General features: G+C 44.7%; 1 protein-coding gene across 1 annotated transcript in view; it reads left to right on the top strand.

Moving 5' to 3' along the window:
- The first annotated feature begins 470 nt into the window (after positions 1 to 470).
- AGBL1 (AGBL carboxypeptidase 1) overlaps positions 471 to 24,276 on the top strand; it is a 410,764-nt gene continuing 386,958 nt past the window's right edge. Inside the window, exon 1 of the mRNA XM_082198360.1 lies at positions 471 to 856. Coding sequence (XP_082054486.1) covers positions 806 to 856 — 51 coding nt within the window. The 5' untranslated portion in view covers positions 471 to 805. The remainder of the gene's footprint in view (positions 857 to 24,276) is intronic.

Genomic DNA, 24,276 nt, shown 5'->3' with positions numbered 1-24,276 from the left:
TGGACCTGACAGCTCAGGTTTGAATGATTGCTGGGAGCCCCCCAAGCTCTCTCTTCTCAGCTGCTGACCAGCCTACTGACTTGCCTTGATTATTGATTAAAATCCCTCTACACACCTAGGCCAGTTCATGTACTGCATACAAGATAGGCTGCAGCTTACAAACAGCTTTTTTTTAAAAAACAAAGCATGTGAAGAGCTCTGGTTTACTAAGCCTGCAGGACTCCTTTGCTTGCCAATGTCTAGGGCCCTGTCAATCTCCCTGTGTCTCCAATTTCACTAGGACAGAAGCAGTCGGAGCAGACTGGCCTCTGAGGGCTCTCTGGAACTGATCAGCAGGTCAGCTGAGAATGTCTGACAGGCAGGCAGCCTTGATCGCCCTCCCCTCCTTCTTCGCAGGCTTTGCCCAGAGGATCTGAGGTTCTCCTCTCTTTGCCTTTTCCTCCTGCTGCCATCACCACCCACCCTGCACGCCTCCGGCTGTGCACCCAACACCCGGACCTTTCGCAGAGCACTTTGCTTAATCCCTCAGATTCTTTATATAGGAATTAATCTCTCCGTCACAGTGGGAGACCACTACAGGGACAGGAGACCAGGGGGCGGGCTGTGTGTATGTGAAGGGAGAGTGTGAGTGCCTGTGTGTACATTTATCTCTTGCGTGGAGGTCTAGAGCTGCATTGCTCTGGTTTTTTACTTTCTCCTGCTCTGGAGTTTAGCTGCTCTCTCTGAATCAGGCCGAGGACTGTTAGCAAAGCAACTGTTGGAATTGCATGCACCGCTAGTACTTAGAGAGTGAGCATAGAGCAGCATGGCTGAGCAAGAAGTTAGTGGCTTGCAAGTTCTTCTCTCTACGCTTCAGGTAAGAGGACTTCAAAGTAGCTGGAATGGGGAGACCCCTGTTGGTTCTGTCTTACTCTCTCCCCTCCCTCCTGCCTGCCTCCCTCCTGTCTCAAGGTCAGCCATAAGAATTGAATGGATGTACCTGCTTTGATATTTAACACCTCCCCGCTGTCCAAAATCATATTGGGTGCATGGAATGGGACTGTGAGCACTGAACCAGGAAGTCTCACCCATGCCATGAACTTATCAGGTGGCCAGCTTAGGCAAGTGTCTGTTTCTCAGCCCTCTGTCTGCAACACAGAAAGAATAATACAGTACTGACCAACTTTGCAATGTACATAGAGTGCTTTTTGTACATTCAGATGCTGTGTAAATATTAGGCAATAGATTGTTTGCACTGAAATCTTTTCTTGCAGCAGTCCTAGCTGTTTTAAGTCTGCTGCAAGTTTGGGATTTGTTTTGGGTTTCAGAACAGAAAAACAAATGATTTTTGCCCCTGGTTTATGCATTCAGGTCTAGCATCCCTTTTTTTTGTTTTTGTTTTAAAAAGCAAGTGCTAGAAATCAGACTTGGGTTTGTAGCTGCATAGAATGGATGCTGTTGTTGTTATTTACTCCAGACACCTGAATCCTAAGAATGATTTCTGTATATGTAAAAACCTTTCAACAGAATTTTCTTAAAAACAATCTCTCCTATGTTGGTGAAAGCCCAAAGGGAGGTTGAACCTTCCAACCTGCAAACAGAAAGTGGATTTTTGCAGTTTGGGAATTAAGGCTCGTGCTGGTTATGCTAGCATCTTTGTCATCTTGGATGTGACACCTTCCAGCAGCTGCTATGGAGGGAGAGGAGCATCCTAGTTTGCACTAATGGAGATGTAGCATGTCTGTCATTAAGGCAGGAGCATGAAGGCAGTAGGGATGCGGGTGGCACTGTGGTCTAAACCACAGAGCCTAGGGCTTGCCGATCAGAAGGTCGGCGGTTCGAATCCCCGCAATGGGGTGAGCTCCCGTTGCTCGGTCCCTGCTCCTGCCAACCTAGCAGTTCGAAAGCACATCAAAGTGCAAGTAGATAAATAGGTACCACTCTGGTGGGAAGGTAAACGGCGTTTCCGTGTGCTGCTCTGGTTCGCCAGAAGTGGCTTAGTCATGCTGTCCACATGACCTGGAAGCTGTACGCCGGCTCCTTCGGCCAATAAAGCGAGATGAGCGCCGCAACCCCAGAGTTGGTCACGACTGGACCTAACGGTCAGGGGTCCCTTTACCCTTTACCTTTATGAAGGCAGTAAATAAAAGGGTGGTGGAAATGGCAGGGTCCCTAGTGGGTCTCTCTCTCCCTCCCTCCCCCCTCTCTCTAAGGTTGGGAATCTCAGGTCCCAGGGGCAAATGCACAGGAATTTCTACCAGGCCCTCTGGACCCTTCCCAGGCCACAGCTCATCTCTGGAGCCACCACTGATCCCGCTCTGCACCTTTGCGAGGTGCTTAGCTGGAATGTATCATTGGACTGGGATTATGCCTCTTGCTTGTCTGAATGTTTGTACAGAAGCCTCTGAGTTTGGGAGCTAGCCTTCTGTACAAAGGTAGGAAACACATGAATTGCCCCACCTACTTTTGCTTGTGGCCCTACAAACCATTGGCATGTGGCCCTTAGAAGGCAGTCCATGAGGGAATGTGAGCATCAAGCTGAGAAAAATGGTTCCCATCTCTTGGTAGATAGCTATATACACTCCTCTGTCCCTATTTAGCAGGTCCCGAAGTTTCCCTGCTAAATCAAAGCCCTGATTTTGTCAGTTTTTTGTGGGTGTTTTTTTGTGTGTGTGTGGAGGCAGGGAAGAGGTTATAAATGTGTTTTTTAAAATGTGTTGTTAATGTCAGCCCACCTTTTTCTCCACAACACTTAATGTGGCATACAATGGTTTTCATCCATACAGTGGTTCTCATCCTGCCTCATTTAATCACCACAACAATCCTGTGAGGTAAATTAGGCAGAGGCAGTGACTGGTCCACCCGTGAGGTTCATGGCTGAGTGGGGATGGGGAAACTCAGCCAGATGGGTATTATTATTATTATTATTATTATTATTATTATTATTATTATTTGAACCCAGGTGCCAGTCCAACACTCTAAGCACTACACTAAGTGGAAAATGCACAATTTATGGGTCAAATAGGAGAGAAAGAACAAATGGAGGAATGAAACTGCCCCTGAGTCACTGTTGGTTGTTGTTGTATGTTGTTAATGGGTAGTTAATGGACATTACTCCCTTAGGTTCATTAATTTCAGTGGGTCTTCTCTGGGTACATCTAACTAGTAGTTAGTTTTATACTAGGAGCAGGGAGGCCTTAGTTCAAATTCTCACTCAGCCATGTTGGATATTTGATAATTTTGTGCCAGTCATTCCTTTACAGGGATGTCCTATCTGACAGGGCTGTTTTGATAGTGGAACAGGAGTGGGCAAACCTTGCCCACTGCCCTGAGCCACACGGAAAAAGGTCAGAATGAAAATGTGATAAAGAAAACGAAAAACTACGATTGCTTCTTCACTGGCTTTCCCCCATTAATTAAAACCCGCTACATAATTAGAAAGAAAATTGAAGTCAGGCAGCAAAGCCATTTAATTTCTGGAACTTTTTCACGGAAAATTTCATTCCTTGGTGCAATTAAAAAAATGTCTCTATTCAAAGACAGGCAGAAGCAATTAAATGGTGGTGTGTTGTGCCATGTGTTGTGGAAGTGCATATGACAAGTGAAAAAAGACTTAGTGGCTTCAAAGTAGAACTACATAGACTACAGATGTCTTGGTGTGGCAGACGTTTGTCTTCAGACTGTTCCTTGTGTAAAATTCATGAGCTCTGTCGATTTGCAGAATTCATTTTCTCTCTGCAAAATGCAGATCAAATTGAAGACTCACACCTTGTATTTCATGTAAGAGTGCGCAAAAAGGTTATTATTATTATTATTATTATTATTATTCCAAAAAATCTGTTCATCCCATGTTTCCTTCACTGAAATTCCATTTTTTTCATGCTTTCTGTATTGGCTAATTTTTCATGTTGGTATTCACAATCGCATCACTATTTTTAAATAATAATTTTGGGTCCTCCCCTGTGGAGGTAGTGTAGAGATCATCATCAGCTGCTTTTGGCTGACATTCTGTACCCCCTTTCCAATTGCTCCCCTCTGAACATCCCAGTGCAGACCATTTGTGATGTTGGGTGGTGGCTAGGAGAAAAATGTTCCATTCTCTCTCTCTCTCTCTCTCTCTCTCTCTCTCTCTCTCTCTCTGTGTGTGTGTGTGTGTGTGTGTGGCAGCTACAATTCCCCCACAAAATATCCCAGAGCAAGTCTGCACTGGGATGTTCATGGAGCGAGGAAAATAAATGATGGTAATATCTTCTCGGCCACTACCTGAGATAGGTATGTGACCCCCATCATGGTCTGAATGGACACAGGAGGAGTCCCATTCATGCCCATTCTGTCTTCTCTGTGTTTATTCCAGATAAGTGCAAATTGAACTGAATGGGCCTCATTCAGTCTAGTTTTTCCATTTGTCCTGAAATGAGCCCTTATTTTCATGCATCCTCTGAAGTTCAGCATTCAGACCCACCACTCAGTTGATCGAATCAGCGAAATAAAGCAGTGCCACCTTAACCTAGAATATACTGCTTCTTGCTGCGTGGGCTTTTATTCATTGCATGCTTGAGTGTCCTTCATCCCCAATACTCCGTGCATGTGGAAAACAAACACTTCAAGGGAAATAGTTCAACTTAGTTGTGTTTTTTTAAAAGTTTTGTTTCCCAGAGTTCAAAATTAGGGAGTATTCAAAAGCGTTTGACCCTTTCTGCTATGCTAAATGAAAATGAATGCACCTGCTAGTGCAAGAGCCCCTGTGTTTACAGACACAGAACTTTGAATTCAGCCCCCTAAGTTTTAAATAAAATACAAGAAACGTTGAGGCTAGATTTTTTTTTAAATAACTTGTAATTCCACAGCATGTCAGAAGGGAAAAAGTAAAACCCCAATGTGTTAAAACAGATATAAGATCTGATGAGCCTCCAATATCTTTCCAAAGCCCAAGATGACAGGATGCCCTTGTTATTCATTGGCAGTGGATGCCGACACTATATGAGGCATCCTGGATTTAGTTCCAGCACTCAGAATGGCACACATGTTTGCTGAGGCCACAACCTCTGGGTTTTGGATTGTGCTCATTTAGAGCTGGCACTCTCTGGGACGGCTGGCAGGTACCTGTGTGACCTGCATCCCAGTGTGCTGGACAGCCAGCTTGACAGCAGGCTACAATTCAAAACGAAAGAGGTGAAAATCATGTGTTGATGGAGGATGTGTGGATTCCTCTGCACAAGACAGGAGCCTAGCAGGGAACAGACACAAGAGCCTCCCTTAGACATCATGAATTGCCCTCCTCCTCTTTCCCAGCACTTGCTTTGCAGATGACAGACTGAGATATTGCTATATGCAGTGGTCAAGGGGGAAATCCTCTGCTTGATACCCTATGCAATGATGTTTGGTATTGACTGAGGCTGCAATCCTACACATACTTACCTGGGAGTAGGGATGGGCAAATGTCAATTCTGTCCCCCCCCTCCGTCTTTCCAATCTTAAATTCTGTTTGCTACATTTCTACAGCATTTTTGCAAAAAAACACAAAAATGTTTTAAAGGTCCTCATGAAAATTTGTGAGTATCCTAGTGCATGTTTCTCCTAAAATGAACATTTCTGAAAGCAGATATAATGTATTTTTGTTTTGTCATTTTCACAAATATATGCATCTTCACTTACTGACCCACATATATATTTTTATACATCCCCCCCGATCCTCATCAAATAATTTGGAGAAGTGTGAATTCTGAAGGATAGCTGTTTTTCCATTTCTGTATTGTTATGGGAGCTGCAGGTTAGGTAGGTTTGCACTGAGATATGAACCACATTTCTACCCTGTCTCTACCTGGGCATAAGCCCCATTGAGCATAGTGGGACCTTTTTTTGATTATGGCTGTGAGTCAAGATATGGGATGCGGGTGGTGCTGTGGGTTAAACCACAGAGCCTTGGACTTGCCGATCAGAAGGTCGGCGGTTCTAATCCTCGCGATGGGGTGAGCTCCCGTCGCTCGGTCCCTGCTCCTGCCAACCTAGCAGTTCGAAAGCACGTCAAAGTGCAAGTAGATAAATAGGTACCGCTCCAGCGGGAAGGTAAATGGCATTTCAGTGCTCTGCTCTGGTTTGCCAGAAGCGTCTTAGTCATGCTGGCCACATGACCCGGAAGCTGTACACCGGCTCCCACGGCCAGTAAAGCGAGATGAGAACTGCAACCCCAGAGTTGGTCACGACTGGACCTAATGGTCAGGGGTCCCTTTACCTTTACCTTTTTATGAGTTATGATGGCAGCAACAGCAGCAGCAGGCCTCTGAATCCCAGTCACTGGGGAGCAACAATGTGAGTGAATTTTTAACTTCACACCTTGTTTGCAGGTTTTCCAAAAGGAAAACAATTTTGGGAACTGAAGGGGAGTTTTCTGGTGCAGCATGGAGTTTAGTGCCCATTGGGCTGTTGCCTTGGGGAGCTTAATTTTATTTTTACTGTTTTGTTTTTTAAATCACACATGTTTATATGGCCCCATCTGGTCTATACATCTAAAGCAGTACTATATCAGTTTAGAGAGTCAGGGGTACCCAAAAGGAATACTTAAAACTGTAGTTAAGGATGCTGGGAATTGTTAGAATACTTTTATTATTCTCACAGAACTACAATTTGCAGAATTTCCTGGGAAGAGGACTTAGTTGGGTAAACCACTCTGTAGATTGTAGCTCTTGGAGGGGAACAGGGGTTTTCAAACAACTCTCAGCACCCTTTAACTACAGTTCCCATGATTCCTTGAGGGAAGCCATGATTGTTTAAAGTGGTATTGTTATAGAAAAAGTTTAGGTTGGCTTTTACAGCCCAAGGGGTTCATTGTCCCCACTAAGTCCGTTATCAGTCAGAGAAAATTGAGTGGAGGCAGGATCCATTGAAAGCAAGGAAGATCTTTATTTATCTATTGCTCAGAGTCCCCCCCCCCCTTGCAAGGAGATGAGGATCCAGAGCAAAGGTGGGCAAGAACCTTTAAAGACTTTTGAAATTGCCCAGCCCCTTAGCCAAAGACCACCCCAAAAAGCATCATACATGTGCCACAGAAAGAGGCGGTCTACAACAGGAATTTGAGAGTGCGCCTTTTCTTCTGTCTGACAAGATAGCTGATACTCAGTGCCGGATTTATGTATAGGCTACGTAGGCTGAAGCCTAGGGCCTCTATCTAGGGGGCCTCACCAGCCTGCCCTCTCCCCAGTGCCTCAGTCTCCCCTCTTCCAAAATTGCAAACCCAAGACTTCATGCAAGGGCAGGGCAACTCAGGCCCAGCAACTATGAGACCCAGGGCTAGCCAGTGGGGCCCAATTTGAAGCAGTGGGGCGCAACTTGATTTTTTTTTTTTTTGGTAGGGCCCTAGTTCACAGCCAAAGTCTGCAAAATCTTATAGAAATAAATAAAATCCATCTAGAGTGCCCTGGTGCAGGGGCCCTCTTAGGAGCAGCACGAGGCGCACAATTTGGCCAAATTGCTCCAATTGCCTTAAGGTCAGTCCTGATGAGACTGTGCAGGGGGTTGGACTGACAAGCCCTGCACTTTCTAGGTCCCTGGTGTCACCATTCAGAGTGCAGACTCAAGGACTTGTTATGGAAATAAAGGGGGGGCACTTATTGGAAATCAGTTTTGTCACCTCTTTCCTGCCAAACCCCAAGAAAATGAGCCCAGCCACCTTTTATTCATAGTCACATAAGCACTACACTACAGCATAGCCATAAACTTGTACGTTCAACTGCTGAAATATACACCCAATATGTAGCAATGGAGATTTATGTTACTGCTTTATGAATGAACACTGTGTTTTATGAATGGACTCTTTATTTTGTGAACTACCTAAGAGCCACCAACAGGGAGCTCTAGAATATGACAGCTAACCAATTGGGTACTACCAAACAGCGACCCCTATTGCTGAAAGCAGGTAACCAGCAGGGAATGCTTCAGCACAGCCTTTGCACTGTTGACTGAACACCCCCTTGCTTTGCAAAGAATGGAGAAAGCTCATAAATGGTATCCCTTCTGGCATCCTATTACGCTGGTGTAAACCCTGGTGCACCAGAAGCACAGAATAGCAGCAAATAAAATCCCCTCATACATCAGCAACTGATAAGACTTGTCAACCAGTTCTTCCAAAGTCTTCCTAAATTGTAAAGCTCCAAAATACAGGCCAAAGAGAGCAGGTCTGGGAAGAGCGAGGCATACAATGGGCATCACCAGTGAAAAGGCCCTGCTCCGTGTAACTCCTGCCCTGTCATTTGATAGAGTGCCCACTTTCTCTCCTCCTTGACATGGAATGCTCTCTATTGGATTCTCCAGGTCCCATACAAAGACCATAAGAAGGGAGAGCAGGAACCTTGAAGTTCCCAACAGCTGTTAATCAAGCAAGCATGCACACAGGTCACCTTTGTCAAAATCAGGATGCCTATGTCCTGGCCATGCCTGCACCCAATCTTGTTTTTGTACAATCTTGTTTGTCCTCAGTAACCAAGATTATATTATCAACATATACAAGCAGAAAAGTTGTTTTCCTTCATTTGCAAGGAATCGTACAAAACAAAGTGCCACTAATAAAGAAAAGGTCCAGGGTGGCAACAGAAAGCAAACTAAAAATGTTTTTGCAGTTCATCAAAACTATCCAGCAATATTAAGTTAGAGGAAAACTGGTGTTATTAACAGTAATCCTTCTCGTTGGTTAATTGGTTCGGCAACTTCCATGCACATGACGTGTGATGCTAATTATTTCTCCCAAGAGTTAAATGATAACTAATCAGAGGCAGCTACAGGAGAGTTATGAGATTCAGGTGAGGGTCAGATGCCTTGTCAATCCCAGCAGGTATATAAGAGGACGGCCTGGCCTGCCCAGGCCTGTGGCCTGCCTGCTAAAGCTGAGAAGCCTAGCATGGAAGACTTGTGTATAGTACGCAGATCTGAAATGGCCACAAAGGGTAAACCACCCAAAAGGTGTGCTGAAGAGTTTGCTAAAACAGTCAAAGCAGATACAGCTGTTGTTAGTTACTCAGAGAAGTTTTGGGAACCTTCAAGCTTCCAAGAGGTCCAAAGTTTAACCTCAGAGGATGCTGAGCCATGGTTAAATGCCATGAAGGCTGAACTTGGTTCCTTAGAGAGGAACTAGACATGGGAACTAGTTCCAGGCCTGCCTGCCCAGGCCACAAAAGGTTTACAAAGTTCAGTTCTTGCAAAAGTTTTTCAGTGTTAATTTTATGCATTTTTTAAAATCACCATTGTATTTAACAATAATATCTTATGTCCTTTAGAGTAGAAATTGTGAATTGTAGAATTTTAAATACCTGCCACCATCCTTGGCTTCACTCAATTTTGTTTACAACACTCTTCCATTTTCTTCTAGTTGTGAGGGTGGGGGAGGGGCCTCACAAGTGGAGTAGCCTAGGGTCTCTCGTCATCTAAATCTGGCCCTGCTGATACTGGTCACTGATTGCATTACCTGGCCAATGTGACCATTCTTTGTTGTTTAGTCGTTTAATCGCGTCTGACTCTTCGTGACCCCATGGACCAGAGCACACCAGGCACTCCTGTCTTCCACTGCCTCCCACAGTTTGGTCAAACTCATGCTGGTAGCTTCGAGAACACTGTCCAACCATCTCGTCCTCTGTCGTCCCCTTCTCCTTCTGCCCTCAATCTTTCCCAACATCAGGGTCTTTTCCAGGGAGTCTTCTCTTCTCATGAGGTGGCCAAAGTATTGGAGCCTCAGCTTCAGGATCTGTCCTTCCAGTGAGCACTCAGGGCTGATTTCCTTAAGAATGGATAGGTTTGATCTTCTTGCAGTCCATGGGACTCTCAAGAGTCTCCTCCAGCACCATAATTCAAAAACATCAATTCTTCAGCGATCAGCCTTCTTTATGGTCCAGCTCTCACTTCCATACATCACTACTGGGAAAACCATAGCTTTAACTATACGGACCATTCTTTAGAGATGGTAAGTACCTTTGTTCTTGAATCCAGGTCACAGACATACCCTATTCATATATTAAAATATTGGAAGGTACGGTGAGGAGGTGTTTATATATCAGTCGAACATGCTGTGTGGTGCTCCTTCCACCCTGATGGCCACTGAAAAAATGGTAGTCCTGGAAAAGCTTTACCACTCGATTCTGTTGTTCACCTGTGCTCCTTAAAAGAGCAGCAACATGAATCAGCTTCCCATGAATTCAGTGGGTGCCACTGCCAGAAAACCAAATGATAATTCAACACTGCTTCATCACAAGCTAAGCACAGTGACTTTAATCTTCAAGCTTCTCGTGTGGAATTTGGCAACCCAGAAGACTTCAAAGGGCTCCACATCAAAGCAGGGATTCTGAAAGGAGTCAAAGAGGCCTGGGCTCCCAGCTCAGTCACAGCTGAACAAATTGGTCTAGAGAGGCAAGGGCTCTCTCAACCCAGTAGATAGCACAGGGTGCTTGGTGGCAGTGGAATACAGTGGTACCTCGGGTTAAGTACTTAATTCGTTCCAGAGGTCCGTTCTTAACCTGAAACTGTACTTAACCTGAAGCACCGCTTTAGCTAATGGGGCCTCCTGCTGCCGTCGCGCCGCCGTAGCCCGATTTCTGTTCTCATCCTGAAGCAAAGTTCTTAACCTGAAGCACTATTTCTGGGTTAGCGGAGTCTGTAACCTGAAGTGCATGTAACCTGAAGCGTATGTAACCCGAGGTACCACTGTATACTGCATTGGTCCAAATATAAGCCACCCCTAAAACAAGATCTCTTTGAAAGGGGGAAAAATACTATAAATCTCTGGCACCATCCAGTATTTTTTACAATCTAAAAAAATACACGCTACTTCTTGCCTTGCCTCATAGTGAACAATTCACTGGGCATCCAGCATCACCTGTCGAGAAGGGCGTAAAATATCCGTTTACAAAAACTACTGAAGTTTACTGAAGTTCTGTGGGGTTCCCAAGGTCTTAGCTTAAATTGCAGCTCTACCTATAGCAGCATGATGACAGGCCACACTCGGGTTTTAGCCAGATCTGGGAGGTTTTAGCCAGGAAAGTCTGGCCCATATGCAGACCAATAAGGTATTTATGTTCTCTGTAACAAAGAACAAAGCTCAACCCAATAAGCAGCCAGACAATTAAGGTGGCCACTTAGGTATCACCAAGAAAGCGGAGACAGAGTTGCATGCAAGTTGCATATTCTTTCAGGACTACCCAGGGATTAAGCCTGAGACCTTCTGCATGCAAAGCCCATGAGTTATGGTCCTTCCCCACCATCTCCCCTCTCTCCCTGCACATACATTTTCTCCTACAGGACGAAGGGTGGGATAGAAACCAAATGAGTAGTTTCCCACTTGGGTGCAAGCAAACTAATTTGAGCTAGGCCTTGCTAAAAGCCCCGTCGGAGGGCCAGGGTGCTTGCCAGGTTCCACGCCCCCAGGCTGCATTCTCATCATGTTCAGCTAGGAGACAAAAGAATTCTCCGCTTCCCTCATCGGAAGAGCTTACCTCATGGAGAGGCTATGCGCACCTGTCCACAGTGAGGCTTTCTGGTGGGCTGTGGAATGGGCTAATGGGACCCAAAGCACCATCCTGCATGCCAGAGAAGGGTGTATTTGCTAGAAAAGGGAATGGGGAGTCTGTGTGCTTCCAGGCATAGTTGGGTCACGCAGTTGCTCTTGAAAAATTATGCTCTGTGAATTTTGATGCCAAATATTTTATTTATCAACTACAGTTTTTAACACTACCCCCTTTTCAGGGGACATGGACTTCACTACCTAAATACTTGCCAGTAGCTGATGCATGTATTAGACGTCTGATGGTATTTGATTTCCAAATATTGTCTGTATTTGATAGCTGACATGCAGCAGTTTTTTTCAGCTTGGACGTTGGCATGCAATGATACTTAGCGGGGCTGAAATAGATTCACAGGGTGGGTTTTTAAAAGACCTTTCTGACACTGTTGTAAAATAGCTCCCTTTTGGAACACACATGTTTGCTCATTTATTTTAATCTCCCTTGTGCTCCCCTTCTATTGAGTTTGCTCTAAGATGTCATCACACAGCCTAATAGGATTATGACATCATCCCACTTACTGTATGATCCCTGATTGAGTGGCAGTCCCCATGTGACTAATATAGGAAGCATGGCCTTTGCTCTCAGTTGCGGTGCTGGTTCAATCTCATTGTGTGACCTCAAGTGGAACACTAATGGTGCCTCCCACAAGAGCCGGAAACACAAGAACATAAGAACAGCTGCCTAAATCAGGCCAATGGTCCCAGCTAGTCCTATCCAGCTAGCAGGATCTGAACACAAGTGCATTCCCCACTTCATGGTTTCCAGCAACTGGCATTTGGAAGCACTGTTGCCTTCAGCTGTGGATGCAGGGCACAGCTAGTGTTGCTAGGAGCCTTGTAGGCCAAGGACTCTTTCCTACTCTTTCAAAGCCATCTAAGTTGGTAGCCATCTCTGCCTCCCGTGGGAGCGAATTGCATACTTTAACTATTTCCATTTCCTGCCTTCATCTACCCAATTTCCCTACCTGAAGCACGTCACTTCGCTTTGATGAATGCCAAGTCTTTCACTCCTACAGGTTTTTTCCCCCATCAGTAAGCATTGCCAGATTTGATTCACTATGTGGCACTGTTTCAAGATGCTGGGAGTGGGTGGGGGCCCCTTTTCAGGCCCTCGCCCCCAGCCCATTGGTCTGCTGGGATGGGGGCGGGGTGAAGGCCACCCTGTAGCCAAGGTGGGTGGCACCCTGGTCCTGGGAAACCCCGTGCTGGGTCGCAAACCCTGCCCACCTCTCAGAAGGGGTGAGTAGTAATTGTTGAAAGGCCTTATGTGGTCAAATTGAAAAACAGCTTGCAGAGATCTGCTAGCTATATCGCTGCTGCACATGTTCAGTATCCTTCATTAACACAAAAATAGCCACTCCCTTATTGATAGTTTATTATCATTCATTATATCAGGCTGTCTTCCTTGTTTACTTTTGGTTTGTACTAAATCAGTAATGTGTGTTATTTTATAAATATTTTTTATGCTTTAACATTAATATGTTTTTATTTTATCCTGATTGCTAATTTTACTAATTACAAATCTCGAACATTGAGTAGTGATTTTTATGTGCATTTATGCAAATTCTGTTTCCTGGTTTCCGTTTTATTATTTTGCTTTGTGCTGCTGTGGTCTAGGGAATCTGTGCAATAAAAGTTATTCAATGTCCTTTACACATTGATTTGTAACTGTATGGAAGATATATTTTGCAGAAATCTCTGTAGGCCATTTTTTCAATTTCACTTGGCCGAAACATGTTGGGCTGTTCTGAAAATACCCCCCCCCCCCGATCTTGAGACATGTTTTCTTTGTTTTTGGATGCTGTCAGGGTTTTCGTTTGTTTGTTTTGTCTTGGATGTTTCATTTTAGATGCTGTCTGGGGTTTTTGTTTTGCAATTCTATGTAGCATTGTGCAGTGTTTCCCCCCCCCCCCAAATGTTTAGGGGTACTCTCATTTTCCTATTCATATTTAAATACTGCCCCTCAATGAGGCCAAACTTAGATTCACAAAATGTTTAGGGGTAAGCATCCCCCCAGAAAAAACCCACTGGCATTGTGACATCATTCCATCCACGACACAATTGCTGATTGGCTGGGATTATCCCTGTAACTAATTGCAGAGAAAGAAAAATAAAAAATAGTGGCCATGGAGTGAAAGGGCAGAGAAGCAGGAACATGCCAAACATGATTGGGGAAAAAAGTGCATATTTATATAATATAAGTGACTGTTTGGAAATATTTCAGCCCTGTTAAAATGAATGAATTCAGAGTCAAAGCTGAAAAGAAGGAATATTTAATGCCACCTTAGACAGCCTTTGCAACTGGAAGCATCAGGTAGCCACGGCCTCTTGCGAAAGATGAAGTTGCAATTGTTCTGCTTTGCACTGATCTACCTGGAAGCATGAGTGGTGGCAGTTGGGAAATAGTGGGAAGAACAGATGCTTCTGCGTTGGCACCTGAGCTACCCACCTGTCTGCAGCACAGATGGACAGAAGGACACCAGCAGGGAAGGGAAGGTTGGTACAGCTGACCTTCTCCTGCGATTAAAATGCTGAATGGCTGAAGTCATTGGAAGCTGAGCTGCTTTTCTGTGTGCTTCATCCTTCCAGGAATAAATTGCTATTCTGGAAACAAATGGGCCAATTATGTATATGTGTACATGAACATCAGGACCAGTTTATACAATCAAAGGGTTGATTCCAGTAGAAAAGATTTTCCTGGGCATTCCAGATTGCAGGTGGGGTGTATGCCGTATGTGTGACTGCTAGGGGTGCGGGGTGGGGTTTTAGATTAGATTCTGTTCACATTTAAGGGAAACTGTACCCCATTCAAGCCTTCCAAAACAATATGTGGGCCAAAACAGTGCTGTCTTTTGAAATTTCACTGGATTTTGCAATGCAGTTGTCCTTCCAAGTAATGTATAGAAAAATGGTCAGGATGAGGACATTGGCAGCCTCTGCTTTTGAGATATAATACTAGTTGGGTCCAGATGTAGATGGGAGGGAATGGGCTATAGCAACAGTTGCAAGGAAGAGGAAATGAGCCTATTAGAGACTTGCGGAGCAGGGTTCCCATTGTGGAAATTTGCCTCTCTCCAAAACACTCTAGAATTTGCAGTGAGAGTATTAAAGCTTGAATCATCCCCTTTAGTGCTACTTTTCTAGAAAAAGTGGTGCCGGAACTACTATGTATGTCTCCTTTTTTCTCTTAGAATGGCAATGGCACCCACCTGAGAGGTGCAAGAGCTGAGTTATGTCAAGTTCCCCCTGAAGAAAACCCCCTCTCCCGTCTCCCCCAGACACCTGCATCCACACATGCGCGCACAAGCTTTAACAGCGGCATTAGTCTGGCGATGCTATAGCCTGGCCCTACAGGAGACAGAGAAATAAATTAGATATTGTAGTTCACTCTGCATTCCACATGGGTAAGCAGCAGGAGAGTTAAGAGGGGAGAGGCAAAGTTCAAGTGAGTTAATAAGAGATGCATGCAGCCAGGCCCAATCTCGTACAGCACAAGCTCCGCTCGCCCTTCGCTCCTAATCTATTTCCTAAATGCGCTTCCACTTCACATCCGCCGCGGTGACTCTTTGCCTGGGTAAAAAAGAAAGAAAGAAGGATGTTTCAGAGGGGACGGCTGAAGTCAGATAGATCCCTCATCTTATCAGAATTGTGTCTGGAGCACCACTTTGCTGGGTAAGGCTCTCTGAGTTTACGCATAAGCAGGAAAAGGAGCGTAATGGGAAAAAGAGAGAGGTATCTTAAATTGCAGTGCCCTCTCTCTTGTTATCCCAAAAGAAAAATTCATGGCCTCATCACAAAAGCTCTCATCATATTTTCAGTCCGTCCCCCCCCCCCCAATTCCCTGTTGGTATTGAGATCTACAAAGGAGGCATTTCTGGTCCGTAGCACTTTAGAAAATGAGCAGAGAGGCAACAGCAGCATCCTCCAATTTGGTACCTTCCAGAAATTTTGAAATACAACTTCTTGCTGCTCAAGCAGCGGTGGGGAAGATCAGATTGGGGGGGGGGAGCAGCCCTCCTGGCCTCCCTATGTGGCCCTTGGTCATACCCCTCACAAGCCCTGCTCCATGTCGGAATCTGCATTCAACCGAGCTGATAAAGCTCACCGTCCTCCGGAATTGCCCTCCAATGTGATTGACGACCTGAGCCACTGATAAGGCTCCAGGCACACCCCATTCAGCAGAGAATCAAAGCAGCACACGGAAGTGATGAGATTTATGGCTACATGGCTATGCTTTATTCCTATCTACGCAGACAGCAAAGAAAAATACATCCTCTCTCTGTGAAAGCAGAGAACAACTGGAAAACAAAGGAACAGGAAACCAGTAACATCACATCCGTCTCCTGTCTTCCGTGAGACTTCCAACAGCCTGGAATGTCTCTGGAATGTAAACAGAGTCCTGTGACTCCAAAAGCACTGCACAGTGGTAAAACACAGAAACTAACAATCCATGCCCCACCCCCAAGTGCTTCTGACTGGCTAAACTGGCTTTTGAAGTTCTGGCAGCAGTGATGTCAGTCTTCCAAGCAGAGGTGCCAGCTTGTGAGGGTGATGGGTGGGGGGACGTTGTGTGCATGATGTCAGGGGGATGGAACCAAATGCGGTGGCTGCGCAGCTTCAATGGCCGGCAGCTCCTCCTCCACCTCCTCCTGGAGCCGCCACTGTCAGGATGCAAGAGGATGTTTCCACCCTCCTTCACCTCTGCAGCAGCTGGAGGAGGAGAAGGAGCTGGCCACTGGAGCCATGCTCGGCTCTGCACTTGGCTCAGTGCTCAGCCTCCTCCAGCCCCTCAACATTGGGGGTGCCCAGCCCCCTCCCAAAAGATACTGAGGGGGCCCAAAACAGTTTGGCTCCCAGGAGCGTGTGTCCCCCCCCCGCAAGCCCACGATCTAAAACTGAAATAACATTTGGTACTATTGCAACTTATGTGTAATTGACTTATGTGCCACTTTAACGATATTGTTTATTTATTTAGAGCATTTGTACCCCGCTGTTCAGCCAGAAAAGGCTTCCAGAGTGGCTTATATTAAATCAAAACAAGACACCTGCAAGTACCTGCAGGCTTGCATTCTTATCAACCAGTCAGTAAAATGAACAACACACAAGGAAAAAGGGGGACAAGGAGGGAAGAGGAAGATAAAACTAAAAACTCAGACACACCAATTTCTAGATAGTTGTTCCTGTATAGACCAGCTGCCATAGTTCAGAGGCAGGAAGTGATGGAGCGAGGCATCTAGCAAAGGTGATACAATGAACACTCGGTTTCCAATCCCTGGTAAAATGGCTGCGTCCAGATGACAGCTGAGAGAAAAGAGGCCTGATGGACCTGGTCTGTTGCAGCGGAGCTGATGCGGTTGAAGGCCATGGGCTGAAGTCCTTCAGGTTAAATGCAAGCAAGGCAGAGAGCTTAAAAGCTCTCTGCTTTGCTAGGAAAGCAAAGCCCTCTCTGCATGTCGGCTTCAGGATACCTGGGATGCCCCACAAGATCTTGTGGGAACTTGGACAGTTCCATGAGATCTCATGGGACCTGGTGTACGACCTGGTATGCAAAAGGAGCATTGCTTCCCAAGCAAGACAGAGCATAATAAGCTCAATGAGCACCATGGTTTGGCATTCGTTTTTTCAAAAACAGATGGTTTGTAATGGAAGTAAAGTGTGAGGGGCATCTTGTAGCCTTTTTGTAACCCCTTCTGACACCTCCCATTGCCCAGATTTCATCCCCCCATAAGACTTTATGAAAGCTTTTTCATAATACATTAAGACAGAAGAAGCTAATCTAAATAAAAACAAAAACAGAGGGAGAATAGAGAAAAGAAAACTCAGAGTCGTCTCGCAAAGGTAGCCCTTAACCCTTGTCTCACACAGAAAATGGTGGACTCTCCTACCTCCCACCTAGGAGCTTTCCTTTCTCCTTCGAAGTCAGCCCAGATTTGGCTCTCAAATGGAACACAGTTTAAATGATTTGCATGCAGGGTTTAAGGGAGTCATAGCTTTAAAATTGTTGGCTCAAAGCCACCCTAATAAAGATTTTGCTTCGGACTGACCTGCACATAGATTATTGTCATTAAAAAGTCCCCCAAATCACATTTTAAAGAACCTGGTTAACAGCATATGAAAGAGTTTCAGCTGGGAGGAAAACAGCAGCCCTCAACAAACGAGAGTTCACATAAAGACACAAAAATGCATTAACTAAAAAGAAACGAATGATGAGAACAAATGTTAAAGTGAAGTATATTATAAGCAAGCCTATTATGAAATAAAAGGTTACCCCCGAGAGAAAATTGGGTTTCTTGTTTTTGAAAGAACATGAGAAACATTAATGGGAGGGGAAAAAAGTTGAAAACACTGCTTGCAAAGTATCAGGTGTTTTGATTTTCTTTCAGTTTTCTTTGATTCTCTCAATAGTCTAATTTGATGAGACTCCTTTTAAGGTTAGACAATAGTGTGTTTTATGACAAGTACCGCATAATAAAATAATTGTGTGATTAAAAATGCATTAGTAACGGAAGGGAGGGAAACAGCATAAAGCAATTCAAGGGGTGTCTGGGGAGCTTGCATAGAGGCACTGTTTTGTTTTTTTAAAAATCATCTTTTAAAAACCTTCACACCCCAGAGTGAGAACAAAGGAGAAAAGCAATTAAGTTTACAAAAAGGGACTCACAAGATTTGATGCTACCGAGTCTAGTTTTTGCAGTTATCCGTCATGGACCAAAGAGTGTTGCAGTGAGATTACTTTCAGTTGCAAGTTCCTTCCTAATTCCAGTCCTGAAGGGTAGAATTGCCCCATGTCTGGGCACTAGGAATCTGCTTATGGTAGCCTATGGCTCCCATCTGGCCCTCAGAAACTTCCAATCAGGCCCTTGGCTACCCCAGGATATTTTGTACTTCAAAATGCTTTTCAGTTTCTAAAGAGAGATTGGAGCAAAGAGTCATTTAATCCACCACTTCCCTATCTTTTATTAAATTGCTAGATCTAATGCCACATCAGCAAAAATTCAAATGAGGAGATGATATGAGATAGCTATGCACTGTATCAGTTATGGATTAGCAACCAAGGAGATGTAGCATATGATGTAGAAAATGCATAAATTATTTTTCACAAAATGCCACCAGGTGGCATGGCACTTTACTGAGTACAAGAGGCCAGGTTTCTGCCCCCCGAGGTGGTTACAATCTAAAAATTGACAGAGGTCCCCTTCAAAGGAGTATCTTACCACTTTAAATAGTGGTAATAGTGACTTCCCCCAAAGAACATGGGAACTGTCGTTTGTTAAGGTTTCTGGGAGTTATTAGGAGGAGACCTCTCTTCTGCTCACACAGCTACAATTCTCAGAGAACCCTGTTGTGGGGTAGGAGAGCTGAATGCTCTCATTTGGTTTCAGAAAGTATATGGGTAGATGAGTCTAAAAAGCCTGGGACCCAAATTTTCACAGCCCTCTAGCAGCTCATTTACCAGAAGTAATGTGTTTAGCATTAACTCTGGAAGTATAGACTCGATTCTGACCAAACTAAGCCTCCTGGTGTATATTTTGCTCTAGGAGGCCTAGTTTGGTCAGAATCGAGTATACACTTCCAGAGAATACTAAATACATTACTTCTAAATACATTACTTCTGTAAGTGAGCCACCATAGCTGCTAGAAGACCATTAAAATTTGTGTCCCGGGCTTTTAAGACTTGTCTACCCATGTGCTATCTGGAACCAAAGGGGCACATTGGTTGTCAGTTGTGACCCCCCCCCCGTTCTCCCACCCCACTACTGGGAAGATGGATTGATTGTTAAACCACTCTGGAAACTGTAGTTTTGTGAAGGGAATAGGGGTCTCCCAGTTACTCTCAGGACCCTTAACAAACAAAGCCTTGCCTGTTTAGAGCAGTATAATACTGCTTTAAATGTATAGTGCAGAAAAGGCCAGAGGAGAAAAACAACAGAGGAAGAGACCTGAAATCAGGAGTAAACAGCGAAAGACTCCTATGCAATAGTCTCAATAGCAGATGCTTTGGCTCAGTTTCAAGTTTATCTCCAGGAGGGGCATGGGGGCATTTTAAACATTGCCAATGAAGCATGGGCATGGCAACCAGCCACACATGTAATGTGGCAATCCCCTCTTCTTTCTTTGCACACACCTGCAAACTTCTAATTTTGAGGAGCTGGAGGCATTTGTGATGGTTTGCAAAAGTTGTGCCCATGTTGGAAAAGAATGCAAAACCCACACCTTGGTCCTTATGTGTGGAGGTCAGACATCTGTGTAAAAAATTACAGCACAAGGGTATGGTGTCTACTCAACCTTCTATACATGCTGTGCATCCCTTTATGTGCACGAGGTGATGCAAACAGGGACTCTGTCCTGCGTCAACATTTGGTAATGTGCGAAGCCACTTTTCGTATAGCAATTTTGAGGACCAGAGAATGAGAACTTGTCAACTGCATGTCCTGTTCTGGAAAAACCTCCATAGATGCACAATGTACAGTTTGAAGGATACACGATCCTCTTCAGCTGTGGGCACTTTTCTTGGAGGATTAAAGTTGTTACTTAATATGTCTGTATTGAGCCTCAAGAGCCCCCTTTCATCACCTTTAAATAGGCTCCATTGCATTTATTTGGCCTACTTTTGCTGAGGCCAAAATAGAAATGCTGGGTTGAGGGCCACTTTGGTTTGGCAAAAGGACAGAGGAGCCTACACTATTCTCCATTTGCACATGCCAAGCCATTTAGAAGGTTCTGCCTGATCCATGCAGAAAAGCCCAGACAATTAATAATAATGATATCAATGCAATTAATTTATTTAAAGGTAAAGGGACCCCTGAATGTTAGGTCCAGTTGTGGACAACAGCTTCTGGGTCATGTGGCCAGCATGACTAAGCCACTTCTAGTGAACCAGAGCAGTGCACGGAAATGCCATTTACCTTCCCGCCAGAGTGGTACCTATTTATCTACTTGCACTTTGAACTGCTAGGTTGGGAGGAGCAGGGACCGAGCAGCGGGAACTCACCCCATCGCAGGGATTCGAACTGCTGACCTTCTGATCGGCAAGCCCTGGGCTCTGTGGTTTAGACCACAGTGCCACCCGCATCCCTTAATTAATTTATTAATCACCTCCTAAAGCACTGTCTCAAGGCAATTTATACACAAGATGTTTAAAAACAGTTAAACACACCAAACAACAACTACATTTAAAATAAGACTAAACCCCTAAGAAGTAGACACTCGTGATAAAGAACCTCTCTCTTTCCCTGGGTCAAGCTTGACCTGGAAGTGGAGTTGCGGCTGGGTGTGAGAAAGCTGCCTTAGCGGGTGGCAGTGTTGCCGCCCACTCTCCTCTCTCTGCCCTGGGCTTAGGTTTGACCCATGGATGGAGTTGCAATTGGCAGTGTTGGGCCTTTGTGTGAGGAAGCTGTCTCTGTTTGCACCCCCTCAAGAAAAGCGCCATGGCCCCCCCCAGCCCGCCCATGCTACGTCACTGATTCTGAACTAGCTGAAGTTTCTGAACCATCTTCATAGTAACAGGTCACATTAATCTGACCTAGAGGTTACCAGAGCACATAGATGGCAGAATTAAGCTGATGGAAGGCACTCTGCGCCACTAAGCTCCCTGAGCCTTAAGCAACAGCAATGGGTCCAGGAGTACCCCCAAGCAGCGTATCTGCTCCTTCAGAGGGACTGTAGCCCCTTCAAGGGCAGGCAGCCTCCCATCCATCCGGTCTAGGAAACAACCCACTAACAGTGCCTTACTCTTATCTGGATTGAGTTTCAGTTTATTGACTCTCATCCAATCCATTACCGAGGCAAGACTATGGTCCAGCACTGACACACCTGCAGACGAAAAGGCAAAGTAGAGCTTTGTGTAGACAGATAACTCTGGGCCCATAGATGCATACTGTGCCATTGTTCCTCAGGCTGGACTCAAAGCTTTTGGCACCAAGGCTGTTGGAAATTGGAGTGGGGGCTTCTCTACCTCCTCCTCTTAGAGTTTCAGAGGTTCTTCACGGTATCAACCAAGAGAGCCCCAAGATCCTTAGCTTTGGATTCAAGGGGACATGCCTGCTTCTCAAAGTGTTCAGTCTGTCTGGTTTGTCCTCTGAGAGGTTCATAGCTGGTGCCAGGTCAGGACTCAGTGGGTCAGTTGAATAAATTGACATTCTTTGACTGGAAAGGTCTTAGTTTGCCCTGATTCTGCAAATTCTAGGGTGCAGTGGGACTTTGAATGAAATGTGTATTCACTCTGAATACGATAAAAACCCATGGCATTGCAAACGTCAGGAAAAAACTACAGCCCTCAAAGACCTGGGAACTAGAATTGGAAGGGGTAGTTTAAAAAGCTGGAGAAAGACCCGGCTAAACTTTGTTTTGAACACTGGATGCTTTGAGAAATGCATTAGGAGAATCCAGGAGAATTGATGCTGGTGGAGTTTCCACAGCCATTCCCAAGCATCATGTTCCGATGAACCAAATCTCGCTTTAAAGCAGAGATGGATAGCAAGGAAGGGTACAGCTATGCACTTAGCCTCCTGGCAGTGGAGAGTTTCTCCCTCTGTGGGTACTTCCGTGGGAACACTGGATTGGAGCTTTCCCTGCATATGCCAAGGGCATGTTGCACAGTGCTTCTGTCCTTCTGGTGGAACTCCTTTCCACTGGGGGAAGACAACTTCCAACCTATCCTTTGGTGCTGGTTAGGATTGCTCTCTAATAGTGTTAAGGGAAAAAGAGGAGTTGATTTGTAGAACTATGGGGAAATATTTCTCACGTAACAAAGGACATTTCATGTTTGGCTAACTTACAGCTATTTAATATGTGGCAAACCATTTTGTGGTGCTGATGTTAGCAATGATTTTGTTGCAATGTTAAAAAAATCAAAAGTCACTTGAGTGATTATAACTCATTATTAATATACAAAGAGAATACAAAAAAACCCTGTTTTCTCCCACCCATCGCCCAGCTTCAGTCTTGGAAGAGCATTTTATTTGTTAATTGCTCGTTTGATATGACCCTGAAGAAGATAAAGCGATTTTCTCCTCCTCCTTCACATCAAATAAAATATTTATTGATAAATATCCCACTGAATAAAATAGGAGGATTTGGTTCTATTTCTCTTCTTGGTCTTCCCTTTACTCCAAGATGTGATCACACTTGGAAACATGTGGACTGATTTTGTGTGATTAATGCAGTCTGGATACATTTAATGCCTTGGGACTGACACAGGAGTGTTCCCCAGATATATACTGAAGGGAAAGGAGGGTCATGCCCATAATCCCCAACCTCAGCATTGACCTTCTCCCAGAAATACCTCTGACAACTGCTGCCTCTTCATTTGTCCTTCCATCCTGATGTGCTCTTCAGTCCTAACTTGTGACTTGCTTCTTGACCCTGCCCCATGATTTACTCTGTACTCTTTGGTTCCCATTTGGTTCTGACTACTGGATGATCCCACAGTTCCAAGCATTGGGCTCCTAGCTCAACTCCAGACTGCTGCCAATAGCCCAGCCCCAACAATTATGATGCCTTGTGTTAAAGATGGGTGAACTTTCAGTTTCTCCACATTTTTTCATTTCCCACTCTTGAGTTCATTTCTGCATCAGCTTGCATTTTTTTCTTCTTGAAATGTTCTCCTGAAAATTCATCACCATTATAGTGGACAGTTCTCCTAAAACACGTTTTTGTACGCACTTTGTTTTAGTTTAATGCCTTTTTGTACATTATTTTAAGCGTTATCTGTATTTTTATGCAGACCTCTAATGTGTATACTTTTTCTGTACACATTTTTTGGGGGGGCTTGGAGAACTACATTGGAAAATTCAGGGAAGTGTGAATTTTGAAGGGTAGCCGTATTTTGGTTCGTGTATCATTTCCAGAACTGTGAATTAGGTAGGTTTGTATGGAAATGCAAATTGAACCACATTCCTACCACTGAGCCACAAATACCAACGGGCTGACTTCAACAAGGCACCAGTTTTTGAATTGCAGATTTCTCAGGATAGCTGTGCTTCAGTTTGTGTATTGTTTCAGGGTGTGTGAATTTAGGTAGGTTCACATTAAAGCGGGATCCAACCTGAATCCCCCCCCATCCCTACTTTATTTAGTGGCAAGAGTTGGCTGTCCTTGGTGCTGAATACCCAGCCCTGCCTAGGATTTCCTTTTCTCTTCTGTGACTTTAAATCAGGCACAAACAGAGCTACCTTGACTTCTGCATGGCTTTGATCTGCTTCTCGCGTTTGAATTTAGCACAAACACTCAATGGAGCCAGCAGTGTCAGAACAGCAACTCCGACAAAGGGAATTATGTAGAAAGAGGTGAAGGAAAGCGCAACTTCAAGTGCTGCCTGAAGCCTTGTAGCCATGTATTTTGGGATTTGCCAACCCCAGATATTCCACCCCTTGTCTGGAAGATGAAGTCATGCATTCCTTTCCTGAGCTAAATTTCTTATGTGCTTTGCTTCTTTCCTTCCCCATAAGTTGGGTTTGATCAGCAGCACACACTTTCTGGGTGTCTCAAGATGACAGTACACATGTTCTCAAAAACACCTTTGCAAAAGTAACAGGAAGAATGGGAGGTTCTTAAACCTGTCCCATACACAACCACTTACACACCTATTGGATTTCCCATAGCCAGTCTCTACTACCGCGCAAATTCCTTCCATTTAGGTTTACTTTCAGTGTCATAGCCAGGATGTGGTGAGGGTCTTTGTAAGGGAGAATCAGTACATCCCCTTCTACTTAGTGATTCTCTCCCGGAAATGTCCCATTGCACTAATATTATGACAT

Source organism: Podarcis vaucheri (assembly GCF_965113315.1).
Source record: "Podarcis vaucheri genome assembly, chromosome: 14".
Lineage (NCBI taxonomy): Eukaryota > Metazoa > Chordata > Lepidosauria > Squamata > Lacertidae > Podarcis > Podarcis vaucheri.
Note: the sequence above shows the minus strand (reverse complement) of the source record. Positions and strands in the feature narration are given on the sequence as shown.